The sequence below is a fragment of the Quercus robur genome, chromosome 4 (genome assembly GCF_932294415.1).
Source record: "Quercus robur chromosome 4, dhQueRobu3.1, whole genome shotgun sequence".
Lineage (NCBI taxonomy): Eukaryota > Viridiplantae > Streptophyta > Magnoliopsida > Fagales > Fagaceae > Quercus > Quercus robur.
The window spans coordinates 7740294-7758503 of NC_065537.1; the positions used below are offsets into that span (position 1 = coordinate 7740294).

An 18210-nucleotide genomic window follows, 5' to 3' on the forward strand; every position below is an offset into this window, starting at 1 on the left:
GTCGTCAGCTTACCCATATCCGTAACTTGGCACGCAATATGCCAGTTGAGCATAGGGCTATGCAAGAAGTCAGTGGTGAGATTATAGTTTAAGCTCTTTAAACATTCTTCATTGCTTGGAATCTTATTATTTTGAGAAAATCCGTAATTTCTGGCATGTTAATTGTATGTCAATGTATACAAAGATACTAAGTCAATGTTTATAATATTAAATTTAGGTCTCCCTCCAACCTATCCAACTATAATGGCGAATGACTTTGAGGTTGGATCAAGTCATATAAATTCTAATGTTACTACTGGTAAGTCTTATATAATATATTGATAAAGCTTTAACCATATTTTTTTATATATAATTATACCAATTGAGCATTTTATATAAATACATTGCAGTTACAGAAAGAATTGAAGGAGTTGAAAATATAGTTGAGCAAAACCAAGGGGATGCCTATAGAGAACAAGGTTTATTACTCAATGTCACCATTTTTTTCCTCAATTTCATGTTTATATCCTTCTATAAACATTTCATCATTATTTTTTATATATAATAACACCAATTGAGCATTTTCTATAATTACATTGCAGGTGTAGAAAGAACAGAAGCAGTTGAAAATATAAATGGTCAAAATCACGGGGATGGCTACAGAGAACAAGGTTTGTTACTCAATGTCACCATTTTAATTTCAATTTACATGTTTATCATTATCAATTTTATTATTTGTTAACAAGCTGCATATTTGAAACATTATTAATATTTTGCTTATTTCAGAACATAATATTTCGTACAATTTTAATATTTTCTTTCACAACTATCATAACATTCTTTATCACTAATTTTTTCCTCAAAATAAAAATTAGGTGTTGACAGCACGTTTGATGGTACTGCACATGTAATAAATTGTATGCGAGGCAGATACAATTGTGCAAAGGATTTTAAAGAAGGTATAGAGACCACAACCAAAGACATGTTACTTTTGTAATGCCCGTTTGTTCCATCGAGAGACATCCTCGATGTGTTGCAAGGATGGAAAAATATCCTTACCCAACATACCAATTTGTCCTGAATTTAGGGAGCTCATTTGTGAGCAAACATCATGAGGCAGACATTTCAGGCAATATATACGGTTTTACAACAACATGTTTGCATTTACCTCAATGGGAGTGCACGTGGATGAAACCATGGCCTTGAATAGTCGAGGAATATATACATTTTGGGCCCAAGGTGCCATCTATCATAGAATTGGTAGTCTTTTACCACATACACCTCTAAGTGTACGACATCTACAATTGTATATCTACGACACCGGTCTTGAAATACAACGTAGAATGTCTCAATTTGTAGAAGCTCATGAAGATGTTGTGCAACTTATTCAAAGGATCTTAGACATGCATAACCCATTTGTGGAGAAATTTCGTCAACTATCTCGAAGTCCAAATTTACATCAATGTAAACTTTTGATTAAAGAACAACCTTTGAACCAACCTCAATATTGCCTTCCCAGTGCTTCCCAAGTGGTAGCTATTATTGTAGGAGGAGAAGAAGCTGGTCATTTAAGTGGTAGAGAAATTTTGGTTCAAACATTTGGTGGTAATTTGATCAATGTTCGAGATACAGCAGGATATTATGATCCATTGCAGTACCCAATACTTTTCCCATTTGGAACATATGGATGGGATATCAATACACGCGACACTAATAGAAATAAAGTGTCATGTCGTGATTATTATGCATTCATCTTTCAGGTAATAGTTTTATTATTTTCAATTTTTTTTACTTCAAAATGCCACTTACACTATAAAATAACTGAACCTACATCTATTTTTACTAATGTCCAAGATTCGCGACAATGCTCTATCAATGATTTGGTATGGAGGACGCCTTTCACAACAGTATGTTGTTGATAATTATGTAAAAATTGAAACACACAAGCTTAGGTGGTTTGAGCACAATCAAGATTCTATTAGGGCATATCTGTACCAAGGCCTACAAGATGCTTTCCATGAAGGAGAGAGTGATACTGGTAATGGTAATTTTACACTTGAAATTTACATTATCTTATTAATGGCAAATTGGTAGGAATATTTATAAATGACCCAACTTTTTCACCTTATATTTAGGAAATGTTGGACATAGAACCATTCTACCTTCATCATTTGTGGGAAGCCCAGGCGATATGATCCGACGATTTCAAGATGCAATGTCATTGGTTCAAAAGTTTAGGAAACTAGATTTATTCATCATAATGACATGTAATCCAGGATGGGAAGAAATCCAAAATGAGCTTTTACCCACACAAACCGCACAAGATCGTCCATACTTGCTTGCAAGAGTTTTCAAATTGAAATTTGAAGAATTGAAAGATGATATTGTGGTTAAAGGGGTTCTCGGAAGAGTTATTGTATATGTGCAAGTCTTTGAGTTCCAAAAAAGGGGTTTACCACATGTACACATGCTTATAATTCTCGATGAAGATGAAAAATTGCATAATCTAGAGGATTACGATCGAGTTGTTAAAGCAGAAATACTGTGTAAGGAGGAACAACCTCAGTTACATAAAGCTGTACTGAAACATATGATACATGGTCCTTGCGGAGTACAAAATCCAAGATCACCATGTATGAAAAATGGGCGATGTAAAAAAGGATACCCAAAGCCTTTCTCGCTAGAAACCTACCAAGGCAATGACTCATATCCTGTTTACAAACGATATGATACTAATAATCCCGTGCCATTGAATGATCATTGTAGGATTATGGTAGACAACACTTGGGTTGTTCCATATAATCCTTGGTTACTGCTAAAATATAATTGTCATATTAATGTTGAAATATGTTGCAGTATCAAGAGTGTAAAGTACTTATACAAATATGTGTATAAAGGCCCAGATCGTGTCTCTATGGAAGTTAGACCAGGCCCAAATTATGATGAGGTCCAATAGTACATTGATGCAAGATGGGTATGTGCTCCAGAGGCATGTTGGAAGATATTCTCTTTCCTTATGTATCGAATGTACCCTGCCATTTTTCGTTTGCAAATTCATCTTCTAGATAGACAACAGGTACATTTTAGACCACATGAACCAATTGCTAATGTTTTGGAGCGAAGTAAAAAGACAATGCTCACTGAATTTTTTTATATGAATACAATTGATCATGATGCACGAAATTATCTATATAGAGAGTTCCCTGAGCATTATTGTTAGGATTATAAAAACAAAACATGGACACAAAGAAGATCTCATAAAAAAGTAGTGGGCAGGATATATACTTTTTCACCATTTGATGGAGAGAAGTTCAATTTGCGTGTTCTTCTTAATCATGTCAAGGGGCCAACAGGATTTGACGATTTATTGACTATGAATGGGATAACCTATCCAACTTTTAAACAAGCAGCTGAACAGAGGGGTTTACTAGAGAATGATAACAGCATATGACAATGTCTACTTGAGGCAAGAGACATTCAAATGCCGTCAGCTTTAAGAAGATTGTTTGCAACAATATTGGTATTTTGTTTACCAATTGGAGTAAGAGAATTGTGGAATGAGTTCTATCCATATATGGTAGAAGATTACCCATCAACATCTGTTACAATAGAGACACATCGTACAAATAAACTTCTCAATGATTTAGAGGCATTACTCTTGCAACATGGAAAGCATATTATAGAGTATGATTTGCCGATTTCAACTGGAGAATGTGACAATAATTCAACTATACCAAGACTTATACAAGATGAGCTAACTATTCCTAATATACATGAAGAATTCACTTTAATTGAGAAGTTGAATAACGACCAGAGAGTTGCATATGAGACAATCATGACAGCTATTGATCGTAACGAAAGCATGATATTCTTCGTCGATGGGCCAGGGGGAACTGGGAAAACATTTTTGTATCGCACAATATTGGCAGCCTTGAGAAAAGCCGGTCACATTGCAATTGCCACAGCTACATCTGGCATAGCAGCAACATTACTCCCTGGTGGAAGAACAGCGCATTCCAGGTTTAAGATTCCTTTAACTCTAGATGCTTCATCTACTTGCTTAATAAGTAAACAATCAGACTTAGCTGAACTTATTAGACGTGCCACCATAATAATTTGGGATGAAGCCCCAATGGTAAATCGACGTGCACTCGAATCTTTAGATAGAACATTTAGAGATATTATGGAAGTAAATTTACCTTTTGGTGGGAAGGTGCTAATTTTGGGTGGAGATTTTCGTCAAGTACTTCCGGTTGTTCCAAAGGGTACAAAGGCAGAAATGATTGATGCATGCATAGTCAAGTCCCCATTATGGAAAAATATCAAAGTGTTACATTTGGAGCAGAATATGAGGTCTAGCAATGATGAAGAGTTTGCTGAGTACATACAACACATTGGTGATGGGAATGAACCATATATAATTGATGATTTGATTAAACTACCCCATTCAATGGCAATGCAATGGGAAGGTCAGCATTCTATATACAACTTGATTGATCAAGTTTTTCCAAATTTACAAGAACATGTCAATGATGCAAGGTATATGGTTGATAGGGCTTTGCTAACACCTGTAAATGATGATGTTGAACAACTTAATGCAAAGATAATTTCTCAGTTTCCAGGAGATGAGTTTACGTTACATTCTTTTGATGAGGTTGAAGGAGATACACAACATTTATATCAACAAGAATTCCTAAATTCTATACCTCCAGGGGGTTTACCACCACATATATTAAGGCTAAAAAAGGGTGCTCCAATTATGTTGTTGCGCAATATAGATCCAAAAGCCGGATTATGTAATGGTACAAGATTGATATGCCGTGGATGTTTTAACAACATAATTGACGTTGAAATTTTGACTGGACAATATGTGGGTACACGCATTTTTTTGCCAAGAATCCCTTTGAAGACAACAGAAAATGTACACCTGCCATTTGTAATGATCAAACGACAATTTCCTGTATGTTTGAGCTTTGCACTTACAATAAACAAAGTGCAAGGTCAAACAATTCCAACTGTTGGAATTTATCTTCCTGATCATGTTTTTAGTTATGGCCAATTATATGTGGCATTGTCAAGGGGAGTCTTCCAATCCACCATAAAACTATTGGTGCAAAAAGGAAGAATACCTGAGGAGGAAGGTGTTCACACAAGAAATATTGTGTATAAAGATGTTTTGTTCCCTTCATCATAGGTATTAATTAACAATTGAAAAGAACTGTCTTACACATAGATTTATTTTAATAATTTACAAATTTTAATGGTTATGCTATCTTCATTTTAATATTTCATTCTTTGAAGTTTTTTATGTATACAATTAATTGGTAACAGGAAGGATGCCTAACTCAAATGTGAGGATTGAGTCCACTATGCTAAATAATGGAGTGCATGCTGTTCCTACTGCTCATTGGGAGAAGTGGAAGGATGAGGGGTCAATATCGAACATGGAGGCCATTGATAACAATGTATATTTCTTTTTAATGATATCTTTAATCAGCATCCTTTCTATTGTTTTATCAAAATTAATATTAAAAATGTCATGCTACGAATGGGTTAGGTTCGAAAATTGCAAATTTATTCACCTGGTTGGGGATTCACTGTTCGAGCTGACAAGAAAGAGCTTTGGAGAGAAGTGAAACGAGTTTTAGAGTCACAAGAATTGGAAAGGTTTGTTATGCTATTTTTTAAAATAGGAAAATAACTAATTGATAATTTTAATATACAAACATTTTTTTCCCTTCATTTTGAAGGACCAAGAACAAAGACAAACAACAAATCACTGTCAAGACCAATGAAGTTTCCAACATCCATAAGAATAAAGACAAAGGAAAAATGAAGGACGATGTGATCTCTAACACTCATGCCAACAGAGACAAACGGAGAATGAAAATCAAGGACAATGTGGTTCCAACATCAAAGAGCAAAAAAAGATACGAACAAAAAAAACCAAGGACGATGCAATCTTCAACACCAAAAACAGTAAAGACAAACAGAAAATGAGAGTCAAGGACGATGCGATAATAAAGCAGGTACAAAACATTACCACGTCCACTTAAAAAAAAAAAATTTATATAGTTTTTAAATTAATTAAATTTTTTTTAATTTTGGTAATTAAATGATAGTTCTTCAAGTCCCAAGCTGAAGTAGACCATTTCACATACATGGAGCTATGCAATATCATCACAAGGTCAGTTCAAATATTTCATTTTACAAGTTTATGCATGATGTTTATAGTGCTTATCATTATTATGTATGTTTTAAAGTCTCTATTAATAACACAAACTAACACATTTTGTATCATAGGTTCATGGCAAATGCTGCTGGAAAGCAATTAGAATGTGAAACAAATAGCATTACTCCACCAACTTCTCCATCCTAGTCGTCATAATATTAATAAGTTCACCTATTCCATGTTTCAGATATAGTGCATTATTTTACAGTTTTATCATAATTGCTTTTGTAAAGGTCATCACATGTATTTTGTAAGCAGTCTTATTGTTACAATTTTATTATGCATTTTCAATATATGCACTATTTATAAGATTTATTTAGAGGATCTTTTTTTTCCTCCCTCTAAAGGTTAATACTAAATTATTGCATTATCTCCCAATCAATAACACGTTGATTACTGCATAAATTTTTTTTTTTTGGCAAAAATGGATAATAAATACAGAATACTAGCCTCTGAGCACGCGCTCACGCGCGTGCTTAGAGGCTCTTCTATTTTTTAGGTAAGGGTTAATTTAGAGCATTTATTACAATTTGGAATTATTACATTTTTCAATCACAAAAAAAAAAAAAAAAAAAAAAAAAAAAACCTAGGGGTGTGATGAGTGTCATGTGTGGAGAAATAATTTTCCAATCACACTCCTAGATTTTTTTGTGATGAAAAATTATTGTGATTGGAAAATTATTTCTCCACGCATGACACTCATCACACCCCTAGGTTTTTTTTTTTTAATTGAAAAATGTAATAATTCCAAATTATAATAAATGCTCTAAATTAACCCTTACCCAAAAAATAGAAGAGCCTCTGAGCACTCGTGTGAGCGCGTGCTCAGAGGCTAGTATAATTATATGGGTTTGACAACGTGTGCAGAAGTTGGATGGTCTTGTCATAAAGTGGCTTCTTTCTCAGGAATTACTTTTGTGTCTCAGGAATTACTATGACCTATGGGAGGATAGCTGAGCTGTTCCTCCAAAGTAATCCAAACTAGTAATAATAGGCTATTAAAACAACTCTTACCCAACTTCCTAAATAATAAAACGAAACAAACCATGTAATTAGATTTAAGAGTGTCACGTTGATAACATTATTACAGTAAATTTTAGTTGATAGGTTATTACTGATTATAATATGAATCCCTTCATTAAAATTATTTTTTCCCACACCAATAATATTAAGTAATAATTTACCATCTAAAATATAACCTTTTTCTAGACGAGGAGTTAACTCTAGTTAAAATGAATTAACTAAAAAAATAGATTTATAAACAGGAAAAATTCAAAAATTTGAATCCAAAAGCTTAAACTCATCGTTCTTTATTTAGTTTTAGTGATCTTTGTATCTCGTGAGAGGTCTTTTTCTCTCAAAACTCTAGATTAGTTTCCTTATCCACAACCATCAGTCAGTCTTAGACTTTTATAGCCGACGAGAATAGGTGCTTACACAATCCATAGACATGTGTTTCAAAAGAATGATGAAAACGAAGACATGATCAATATAAGTCAAAGGTGTAGAGCAATTTTATCCTTTTCAACAAGATTTTTATTCCTATATGTTTTTTTTTTTTTCCTTTCAAATAACTATTTAACCACTGACTTTTATTTTTTTGAATTTATATTTACATTAACAGTATTGAAGAAATTGCAAATTGATGTGCATGTGCAAATATTGTGGAATCAACTACCATCTAATAGCAAAGATTGATATCTTTTGAACTGAAGATTGCAATTTTTATATTCGGTTGTGGGTTTGTTGTGAGCTTTGAACATTTGTTTTGATGTGATGTAGTCGTCTGGTTTGGAAGAGTTGTTTTAATTTGGAATTGTAATGATTTTGACTTATAAAGAAGGTTGGTGGTATTTGTGGAAGTTTGTAGGTTAGTATTTGCAAATGATTTGTGTTTCAGGGGTTGATTTTGTTTTATAGTTTGGATTTCATAGTAAATTTTGTTTGTTTTGATAGAAAAATTTCTCCTTTATCCAAACAAGTAGGAAAAAACTTGTCAATGAAATGTGTTTCCTATAAAATGCTTTTAGCAAGGTAGTTTATTATGCCTGGCCATATCCTTAGCCATAATCGAAAAGTGACTCTCTCATTGTATAAAATTAGCCGTGTCAATGTTTGACCCAACCCATGAACATGATACGGGTTTTTGCCAGTTAGGGTTAGGTCTTAGCAGGTTTGGGTCATAAATGGGTTGACCCGAATGCAGTACAATAAGAAATGTGTCATAAGCGGATCAACCTGCATGATCTACAATAAACACGTTTGAAATGTTAATTTATTTATGTCAACTTGAGATGACCCATATTATTTAACATAGCCCATTTAACTCGCATAACAAATAAATATTAATTTTATTTTAGATTTGTCAAATACCTGTTATATCCAACTTATATTTCAAACTCAAAAAGAAAATTGAGTAATTACAAAAATTACAAGTGATATAATTGTAAATTGAAACTTTATAAACCCTAGTCATGATTGGTCTATTGTTTGCACCAACTCTTTCAATATTGATACTTAGCATTTGGCGAGTTCTGTGGATGTTATATTTTGTTGAACTATGTTATTTTGAATTTGGATTAGAATGTATGCACTTCTTTTGAAGTATAAAGAACTTATTTCTAGATAGATGTTATATTTTTGTTGAACTTTGTTATTTATGTGAGTTGAAGACTTGAAGTGTATGCATTACTTTTAGGATGTAAAGAACTTATTTCTATATGAATTTTATATTTAATATTTAGCGGGTTAAAAAATCTTGTGTCACATTCATGTCAACTCAACACGACCAGTTTATTAAGCATGTCAAGTGTCAAGTTGCATTAACCCACTTCATTAACAAGTCGGGTTAGGGTTGAAGAGCCATGACACAATTTTTAAATGGGTCAGGTTCAAGTTGAGCCATTTAGTTGAATATTCATACCTCGACATGACACAAATCTGACACGCTAACCGAAATTGACACATAGGATTGTATTGAATATGGGCTCTTGGGATTAAAGTTAGTTTCTGTTGTAAATGAATAAGCTCTTGCAATTTATCAAATTTTGATGGATTCAATGATATAAAGTGCTCATTCATCTTAAAATTTTGAAAATAATTATAATAATAACACTGCCATAGCAATGAAAACACCATAGGAATAAAGTCATACATAAATAATAAGGCTAGTGACTAACAAGTCATTGACTCATTAAAAAAAAAATCTTGTCACTAAAACTACACAATCTCTTTAGTTACCATATAATGGGTTTGAGTAAGATAGTTTCAAATATGTTTAGAGCATAACTTATTACTCCAAGTTTTAAATCATTCTTGTTTTTGAAAATATCATTAGTTCAATTGAAAGGTTTTTTACTTATTTTAATACAAAATTTGATAATTCGTATTAAAAATGAAACTTTTTAAGAATTTCACTATGAAAATGGTAACAATGAATTTTATTTTATGAAAGATCACCATTAAACATAATTTTGATTGAAAATACTAAGTTTTTTTTTTTGGTTAGGTGTGTGTATATATATAACTTATCAAATAAAAAAAGTGTGTGTATATATATGTATGTGTGTATAATAAAAAAGTGTGTGTGTGTGTGTGTGTGTGAGGGATTGTCTTGATAAATATATTAGTGCCGAAACTTAGGCCCCAAACAAAAATTCCTAGCTCTACCCTTGGTTAGTCTTAGAATTTTATGGCCGATGAGTATAGGTGCTTACGTGGCCCACAGACGTCTGTTTCAAAAGAATGGTGAAAACGAAGACATGACTAATATTTGTCAAAGGTGCAAAGCAATGTTTTCTTTTTCATCAAGATTTTATTCCTCTGTGTGTGTGTGTGTGTGTGTGTGTTTTTTCAAATAACTATTTAACTGCTGACTTTCTTTTTGAATTTATTTTTACATTAACAGTATTGAAGAAATGGCTACTAACTAATGCGCATGTGTGAATATTGTGGAATTGGCTACAATGTAATAACAAAGATTAATGTCTTTTGAATTGAAGATTGCAATTGCTATATTTAGTTGTGGGATTGTTGTGAGCTTTGAACATTTGTTTTGATGTGATGTAGTTGTGTGGTTTGGAATAATTGTTTTAAATTGAAATTGTAATGATTTTGGCTTATAAAGAAGGTTGGTGGTATTTGTGGAAGTCTGTAGGTTAGTATTTGCAAATGATTTGTGTTTCAGGGGTTGATTTTGTTTTAGTGTTTGGATTTCATTGTAAATTTTGTTTGTATTGATAGTAAAATTTCTCCTTTATCCAAACAAATAGGAAAAAGCTTGTCAATGGAATGTGCTGCCCGTAAAATGCTTTTAACAAGGTAGTTTGTTATGCTTGGCCGTATCCTTAGCCATAATCAAAAAGTGACTCTCTCATTGTATAAAATTAGGGGTGTCAATGATTGATCCAACCCATGAACATGATACGAGTTTTCGCGGATTAGGGTTGAATCTTAACAGGTTTGGGTTATAAACGGGTTTACCCGAATGCGACACAATAAGAAACGTGTTATAAGTAGATCAACCCACATGACTTGCAATAGACACATTTGACATATTAATTTATTTATGTCAACATGAAATGACCCATTATTTAAACAAACCTATTTAACTCGCATAACAAATAAATATTCATCTTATTTTAGATTTTCAAATACCTGTTATATCCAATCTATATTTTCAACTGAAAAAGAAAAGTGAGTAATTACAAAAACTTACAGGTGATATAATTGTAAATTGAAACTGTATAAACCTTAGTCATGATCAGTCTATTGTTTGCACCAACTCCTTCAATATTGATACTCAGCATTTGGCGAGTTCTATGGATATTATATTTTTGTTGAACTATGTTATTTTGAATTTGGGTTAAAGTGTATGCACTTCTTTTAGAGTGTAAAGAACTTATTTCTAGATAGATGTTATATTTTTGTTGAACTATGTTATTTTAAATGTGGGTTGAAGACTTGAAGTGTATGCATTACTTTCAGGATGTAAAAAACTTATTTCTAGATAAATGTTATATTTAATATTAAGTGGGTTAAAATGGATTGTGTCACATTCGTGTCAACCTAACACGATCAGTTTATTAAGCGTGTCAAATGTCAAGTAGCATTAACCCACTTCATTAACAAGTAGGGTTAGGGTTGAAGAATCATGACAAGATTTTTAAATGGGTCGAGTTCAAGTTGAGCCATTTAGTCAAATATTCATACCTCGACACGGCACAAATCCGACACGCTAATCCGAATTGACACATAGAATTGTATTGAATATGGGCTATAAGGATTAAAGTTAGTTTGTGTTGTAAATGAATAAGCTCTTGCAATTTATCCAATTTTGATGGATTCAATGATGTAAAGTGCTCATTCATCTCAAAATTTTAAAAATAATTATAATAATAACACTGCCAATCTGCCATGGCAATGAAAACACCATAGCAATAAAGTCATACATAAATAATAAGGCTAGCGAATGATTTGGCACTAGAAATATTACACTCACTTCACTAACCCGTTATACAATGGGTATGATTCAAAAAATACCTGAAGAAGAAATTAATTTACCCTGCCCAATTATCCACCACAAAAAAAGCTCACAAAAAAATTGCTTACAAGCATTATTTGAAGGAAAAGCACTTTTCATTAGTATTAGTTCTATACAATTAGATGAGCAATAATGTCTATTAATATTAGCTTTGATATAAACCATATAAAATATGTTTGAATAGATGTAGAAGAGAGAAGCATAAAATAGGGACACAAGAGCACAAAGATTACACGTTTCTGTCTGACGGCCTATATCCATGGAGGAAACCAATATATGTTATATCTTTATTATATGAGAGTATTGTAAGGCTAATTATAAAATATTTGATAAGATGCTCTCTTCTTGAATGTAAAATTTATTATTTTTACGAGACTTCTTCGGCAAAAAATCCCAATACAATATATATAGGAGATCAAGAATTTGGGGAATTTTATTCTAAACAGTAGATATCACTTCACAGATTGAGTTCCAAGTTATACAATGATACAATCGAAGCTCTATCATTGTCCTGCCTCCCTGCTATTATCCGTTCTGATGGCAATTGTGAATAATTTTAATTTTTAAACCTTCTCAGGAAATTCTTGCTTAATAGGGAAATGAACAATAATTTGAAAATTAAAAGAGAAGACTATGTTTGGTCAACTCTGATTAATTTTTTAAGAATCCATAATGGATATTAAAAGTTTTAGAACTAAAGTTTTGTTAATCTAACTCAAAAGAAAAAAAAAAAAAAAATTTATGATGTAGTATACAACCACTATGTGTCCGTTTGGTTAGCTTATTTTTTGCCAACTTATTATACTATTCAGTTTATTTTTACTACTATTCATGGGTCTCACTGCACTTTATGGTACTATTTATAAGTCTCACTATATTATTTCAACTAACATTTAGTTTTATTTACAGTACTTTCAATAAAAAGTTTTCAATTTTAACAAAATAAACAGATTTCAAACAGACCCTGGAGCTCAAGCAACTCCCTCTCTCCGTTACGGTTGAAATTGTAGTAATTTTCTCACATAGAATTAGAACCTTAAGTGTTTGAAAAACCAGTACAATTTGAGACAGATCAAGTTGAGCCTGCTTCATTAATTAGTTATCACCTTCGCCAAATAAATCTAAACACGTGATGGTATGGATTTCTATGGTGATATTCACTCAATTATTGTTGTTATTAATAGTTGACTTAAGACTTATAATAAAAATTAAAAAAAAAAGTTGACTTAAGACTTTGTTCATTGACTTGTAGTCAGACTATAAACAAGTACAACAGTAGGACAGGAGATGATCATCAGCAAATCTTCGCTCGTAAACACGTCACAGTACAGTATATGTTTGACCCATGGAAAGTGGATTACCAACTTTGTCCTTAAATTTCCTAATCTAAGGGCTGAGTACTTTGGGATTAATTAGTAAGTGGGACTTTAAGTTGCTTACAATATATGGAGTTTCATTATTTGGGCAATCAGATTTTGTTATAGGACATGAAACCCTCTACGTCAACCATTTAAAATGGGAATAAGTTCAAGAATTATGACTCCTGCCATTAAATTGACATTCAATTATTAGTAAGGTTCAACAAAGTCTGTGTGGTACATGTGATATTATCTATTACCATCACATAGCATAGGGTCGATGAACCCACACCGATGACCTCCTTTTTCATTCAAAAAAAAAAAAAAAGATTAATAAAGTTGAAAATTATGAATGCTTGAGTTAAAGACTCTTGTATTCAGTTAAAAAAGAACAAATCAGCAATTTCCCTTCTTTAAGGTTGTACAAATTAACCAAAAACAATTGAATAGTAAAATTGAAAAACTGGAAAATAAAGGGGTATGAACTAGGAATCAACACGACATCTAGACCTAGCTTGGAGTTAGCCTCAAGCGGGAAAATCACTAGGTTTCAGCACTTGAGGTGGAACTGGAGTCAGTGCCACACCAAAGAGACCAAAAGGCTATTTTTTTTCATTAATCAAAATATTAACTCTCCAAAAGGAGCACAATTGGTAATAATATCTTAATTTTGCATATTTATATTATTATTAAAAAGCATTATTATACTTATTTTGAGTTAATTCATTCATTTTATTTTTGGCTTTGGAATAATGCTGAATAATCAATTTTGTGTTTAATTAAATTTTAAATGTGTGAATTTGTCTTTGTAGGAGAATGGAATTAAATAAATAGATTTGTGCAAAAAAGAAAGCTAATGGACTTAACTTTTACAAGGGCCATGATAAAGTCAAAGAATGCCAACACAATAAAATTCGAGTTCAATTGAAGCAAGAAATCGAACGAAATTTGCACCAAATCCAATTCCAATTCGGATTAGAATTCCTGCCTACACACGAGTTAGTATTTGGGGCATAACTTTTGACTTAGATTTCCAATCGAGATGATTCAAGTTGTGCTGGAATGTTAACTACTTAAAGGGCTACAACTTTGTAATTTACCAAAAGTCTGAATTCTGACGTTAAATGGACCGAAAACATTGGTTAAGTGAAGCCTAAAAACTTAGGATTTTCTCCAAACGGGAATTCAACTTCTAATAGGATTCCTTAACCTATTTAAAGGCTATTTAGGGCAAAATTCATAAGAGAGTTGCTGTAAATCATAATTTAGGTTTTCTTAAAATTTCTTTACAGTTTTTAGAGTTTTATTTGTGTTATGGCTTGCTAAAAACCTTGCTAAGATAAGGGGTGAAGCCCAACCATTTATTGATATGTTCTTAACAATTATTTTATGGTTTAAATGCTTATGTTATTATGTTTTTGATTGATTTACTCATCTAGAAAAGTTTTTAGTTCTATATAATTCTTTGATTTATTGTAGACTCCGGGCACGTTAAATACTTAGTATTCCTTGCCTAAAATCAATTAATTTCATGAAACTACCTTAGATAATTAATTCTTAAGTTCTTATTGTTAAATCATCCGACTAAGATCATTCTTCGTATGAATTTTAATTAAGTTATAAAATAAATATTGCTAATACTACCAATAGATGTGTTATGTGTGAATCCCTAAATCTTAGTCTCTTAATACATTGTTATTTTCTCTCAATTTAAATTACATTTACTAAACCATTAAAAATCTCTTCAATTAAACTTTATTATTTTAGTTTTATTCTCTTTTGATTTGCTAATTAATTCACTTTTTCCCTATGGATTCGACCTTAGATTTACTGAATTATTGCTTCACTACAATCTTGCACTTGGGAGTATTATTTAAGTCGCAACAATTGATTGCTTATATCGGAGTACAATAGGTTTCAGAAATAATTCATACCATCCACAAAAGTACATATGATACAATTATATGTATATTATAGGAAGTACATATGATACAATTATATGTATATTATAGGGTATAATATTTGTCATTATTTTATCAATTTATATTAAATACAGTTACCTCCATTGTAGAAAGTTCCATAAATACCGAAATGATGTATACATGTATAAAATTTCGAACTAGCAGCATAGAAAAGTATTGTTGGAGTAAAACATTGAAGTGTTTTAGTTGTTTTTAAGTCTTGTCTTCCCACTCCTTCCTTCCCTTTCTCCTATGTTTTTTATCTATATTATCTCAAAAAAAAAAAGTGTTTTGGTTGTTGTGGTTGCAGGATTTTCCTGGCCCAACTTATGTTGATCAGGCCTTGGCCCAAAGCGCAACCCACAATAATTATTTGTAGAGGATGGGTCAAAGAACTTGGCCTCAGTGAACTTGTTCGGTCTAATGCATGGACAATATGGTTTGCAAAAAGAAAAAAGAAAATAGAAAACGCCAGAATGGATCCTTCTCAAGTCTGATTTTATTTCTTTTTTTGTTCCTGATACAGTTCTCCCGTCCCCTTCTTTGAGGGACTCCACTACATTATATATTTCTCTCCTTTTCATCTCAACCTTACACCTGTTAATCATCCAAGCATCCACTTGAGCACCTGTCCCATCAGACGCCCTCATCAGACCCTTTGTGAGTTGCAGAGGCCAAGGCGGTACTGTTCAGGAGTCTTTTCCTCATTAATGCGGCCAAGAGGGTGGTTGGGGCGCAATTAATGTGGTGGTAGCCTTCCGTGAGATATTTTGAATTTAATTCGTTTTATATGTTGGGAAGACGAGCTGAAATGGCTGGGGCAAGTTTCTCGTCTGGGCTTCGCGATGTCCGAGGAGGAGTTACTCCTCGGACAGGTTTCCTTGACGCTATTGGGGTTGAATAGCGCTTCATATGAGGCTTTTCGTTGGACAGGACGCTCCTCGGACGGGCCCGAGCTTGGAATAGCCCATCATTTTTGGGCCGGGCCCCACAATAGCCCCTCAAAACTCCGGTTTTTACCTCCCTCCGAGGGGAAAGACGGGGTTTTGATGTTTGTGAGTGGAGGGAAATAAGGAGATCGTGGGGCGCGCGTGCGGACCGTTACTTTTGACGCGCTACAATTTACGAGACGTGGCCATTAACTTCTGGAGGCGTTATATTCCCTTCATCCAACGGCTTGGCGTGGATCGAACGGCCATCGTTTCTTCCCGTATTTCTAGGCAGGGATGATCTTTTCTCTCTCCTCTCGGCTATATAAGACGTCAGAGGGGTTCAGTTCCTTCTTTCATTTGCATTTCACAAACCCCAAAAGACTCCAGAGAACTCCATCGAATCCCAGAGATATACGAACACTTGCGTCCGTTACGCCGCCGTAGCCGTTTTTGTGAAGCGTTTCGTCCAAGAGAGATTTCCAGGCGTCCCCTTGAGCGTTTTGTGAAGGTACCAGTACATTTCGCTTTTCTCTCCGTTTCAATTCCCTCCTCGGACTCTACTTTTCTTTTCAGTCTTTACTTTCATTTCCCCAGTTCGGTTCAGATGGGTAGATTCGAAAAATTAGTAAAAACTCCTGCCGCTATGGAAGCCTTTAGGGCGAAATACCACATTCCCCCGAGGGTTGGGCTGCGGCACTGTCCTCTTGAAGGAATATTGACCGATAGAGTTGAGGGAGAAGTCGTTATCCCCATGATTGCTTTCATAGAGGGAGGGATGACACTTCCCATGCGTAGGATCACAAGGGAATACCTGTTCAACCATAGGTTGACGCCGTATCAGTGTGCCCCGAATATGTTCAAGATACTAGGCTGTGTAGATGTCTTAGACGAGCGGATGAATCTAGGCCTTACTTGGCACGATGTGGCTTATCTGTACGAATGTCACCGCCTCGGGGATGATGGGTATTATCTTAAATCCCGGAACGAGGATGTTAGGTTGATCTCTTGTCTTCCAGTTTCAAATAAGACCGTGAAGAATGACTTCCTCATTGCTTCTGGGGAGTGGTTCGACGGTATTCATTGTCCGACTCGGGCAGGAAACCCAGGTGCGGCGCTCTTAGGATTGATCATTTTCGGGGAAAGGATTTAGTGTTGAGGGGTTATTTTTCTTGCTTTCTTTGTAATTGAAAAATTTCATGGTTTAACCTCACTTTTCTTGGTTTGTCTGCAGACAAAAATCACGTTGCTCCTCGGATTAGCCTTGTGAACGTGCCAGCGCTGAACTATCTTCTCAGGTCGGAGATTTACGTCGCCCATGACGGACAGTTGCACGCGGCCCATTTAGTTCTGGGTTACCAACCTCTGAGCAGCGCTTTTCAGGCGGTCGGTCACACTATAAGGGCTGGCAGTCCGAGGCTGGCTAGAATTGACGTGTCCCAGGACGGATTCCTAGCTGACCACGATTTGCCACCAGTGGTGTTGCCAGGTGTCAGAAACCCTTACTTGGCAGAGCAGCTACCTCCGGTAGACGAGCCTGGTGCTGCTGTTTTGGTTGAAGAAGAAGCTGAATCATCTCGTCTTTCCCTTGAGGAAGAAATAGACAAGTTTTACTTCGAGGAGGAAGTTTAGCAAAACCCCCTGGTGGAGCTTTCTAATCCCGAAGCAGAGCAGGACCAACATTCCGCGGTTGGTGTTCCCTCAATCGTTATCTGCTCGGACGATACTTCAGACGAAGAGATAGAGCCCATGGCAGGAAAGGGAAAGTCTCTAAAGGAGCTGATGACCTCTCGGGGGAAAGGTCAGTCATCAAAGGTTCAACCATCGAAGGGACCAAGTCCATCAAAGGTCAAAACCCTTCCCCCTGTGGTCCCCCAGGGCGTCTCGGACCCTGGCCTTAAGGTTAATCCGGACTTGAAGAAGAAGAGGCCGGTTGACACTCCTGAGGAGGGTGAGATGGTTGCCCAGCCGACCAAGCAGCAAAAGACCACGCGGGCGCCAAGGAGCAGAAGGGGTAACTCCTCGGAGAGCCGGGATGAGGAGAACCTTGCTGACGTTCGCGCCTCCCCTCGTGTATGGAACCCCAAGCTGGAGTTGGATGGGGTTGCCATCTCCTACAATGCTTCGGTCCGAGAGTATAACCGAGGCCGGGCAGGGTACGTGGCGGATGCCTTAGAGCAACCCTTACTCCTTCCTCGGGACATGGAGG

At 34.7% G+C, this 18210-nt stretch overlaps 2 protein-coding genes across 2 annotated transcripts; both read left to right on the forward strand.

Annotated features, from left to right (window-relative positions):
- The first annotated feature begins 243 nt into the window (after positions 1-243).
- Positions 244-2935, forward strand: LOC126721288 (uncharacterized). Its single transcript, XM_050424341.1, has 6 exons — positions 244-298; positions 390-458; positions 582-650; positions 1528-1739; positions 1834-2023; positions 2115-2935. The coding sequence occupies exons 1-6, from the start codon at positions 244-246 to the stop codon at positions 2933-2935; spliced, it is 1416 nt and encodes a 471-aa protein (XP_050280298.1).
- A 525-nt stretch (positions 2936-3460) lies between these two features.
- On the forward strand, positions 3461-6358 carry LOC126721289 (uncharacterized). The gene is made up of 6 exons (XM_050424342.1): positions 3461-5120; positions 5311-5444; positions 5537-5646; positions 5730-5883; positions 6102-6166; positions 6283-6358. Exons 1-6 carry the CDS (start codon positions 3461-3463, stop codon positions 6356-6358), a joined length of 2199 nt encoding a protein of 732 aa, XP_050280299.1.
- The last annotated feature ends 11852 nt before the right edge of the window (positions 6359-18210 follow it).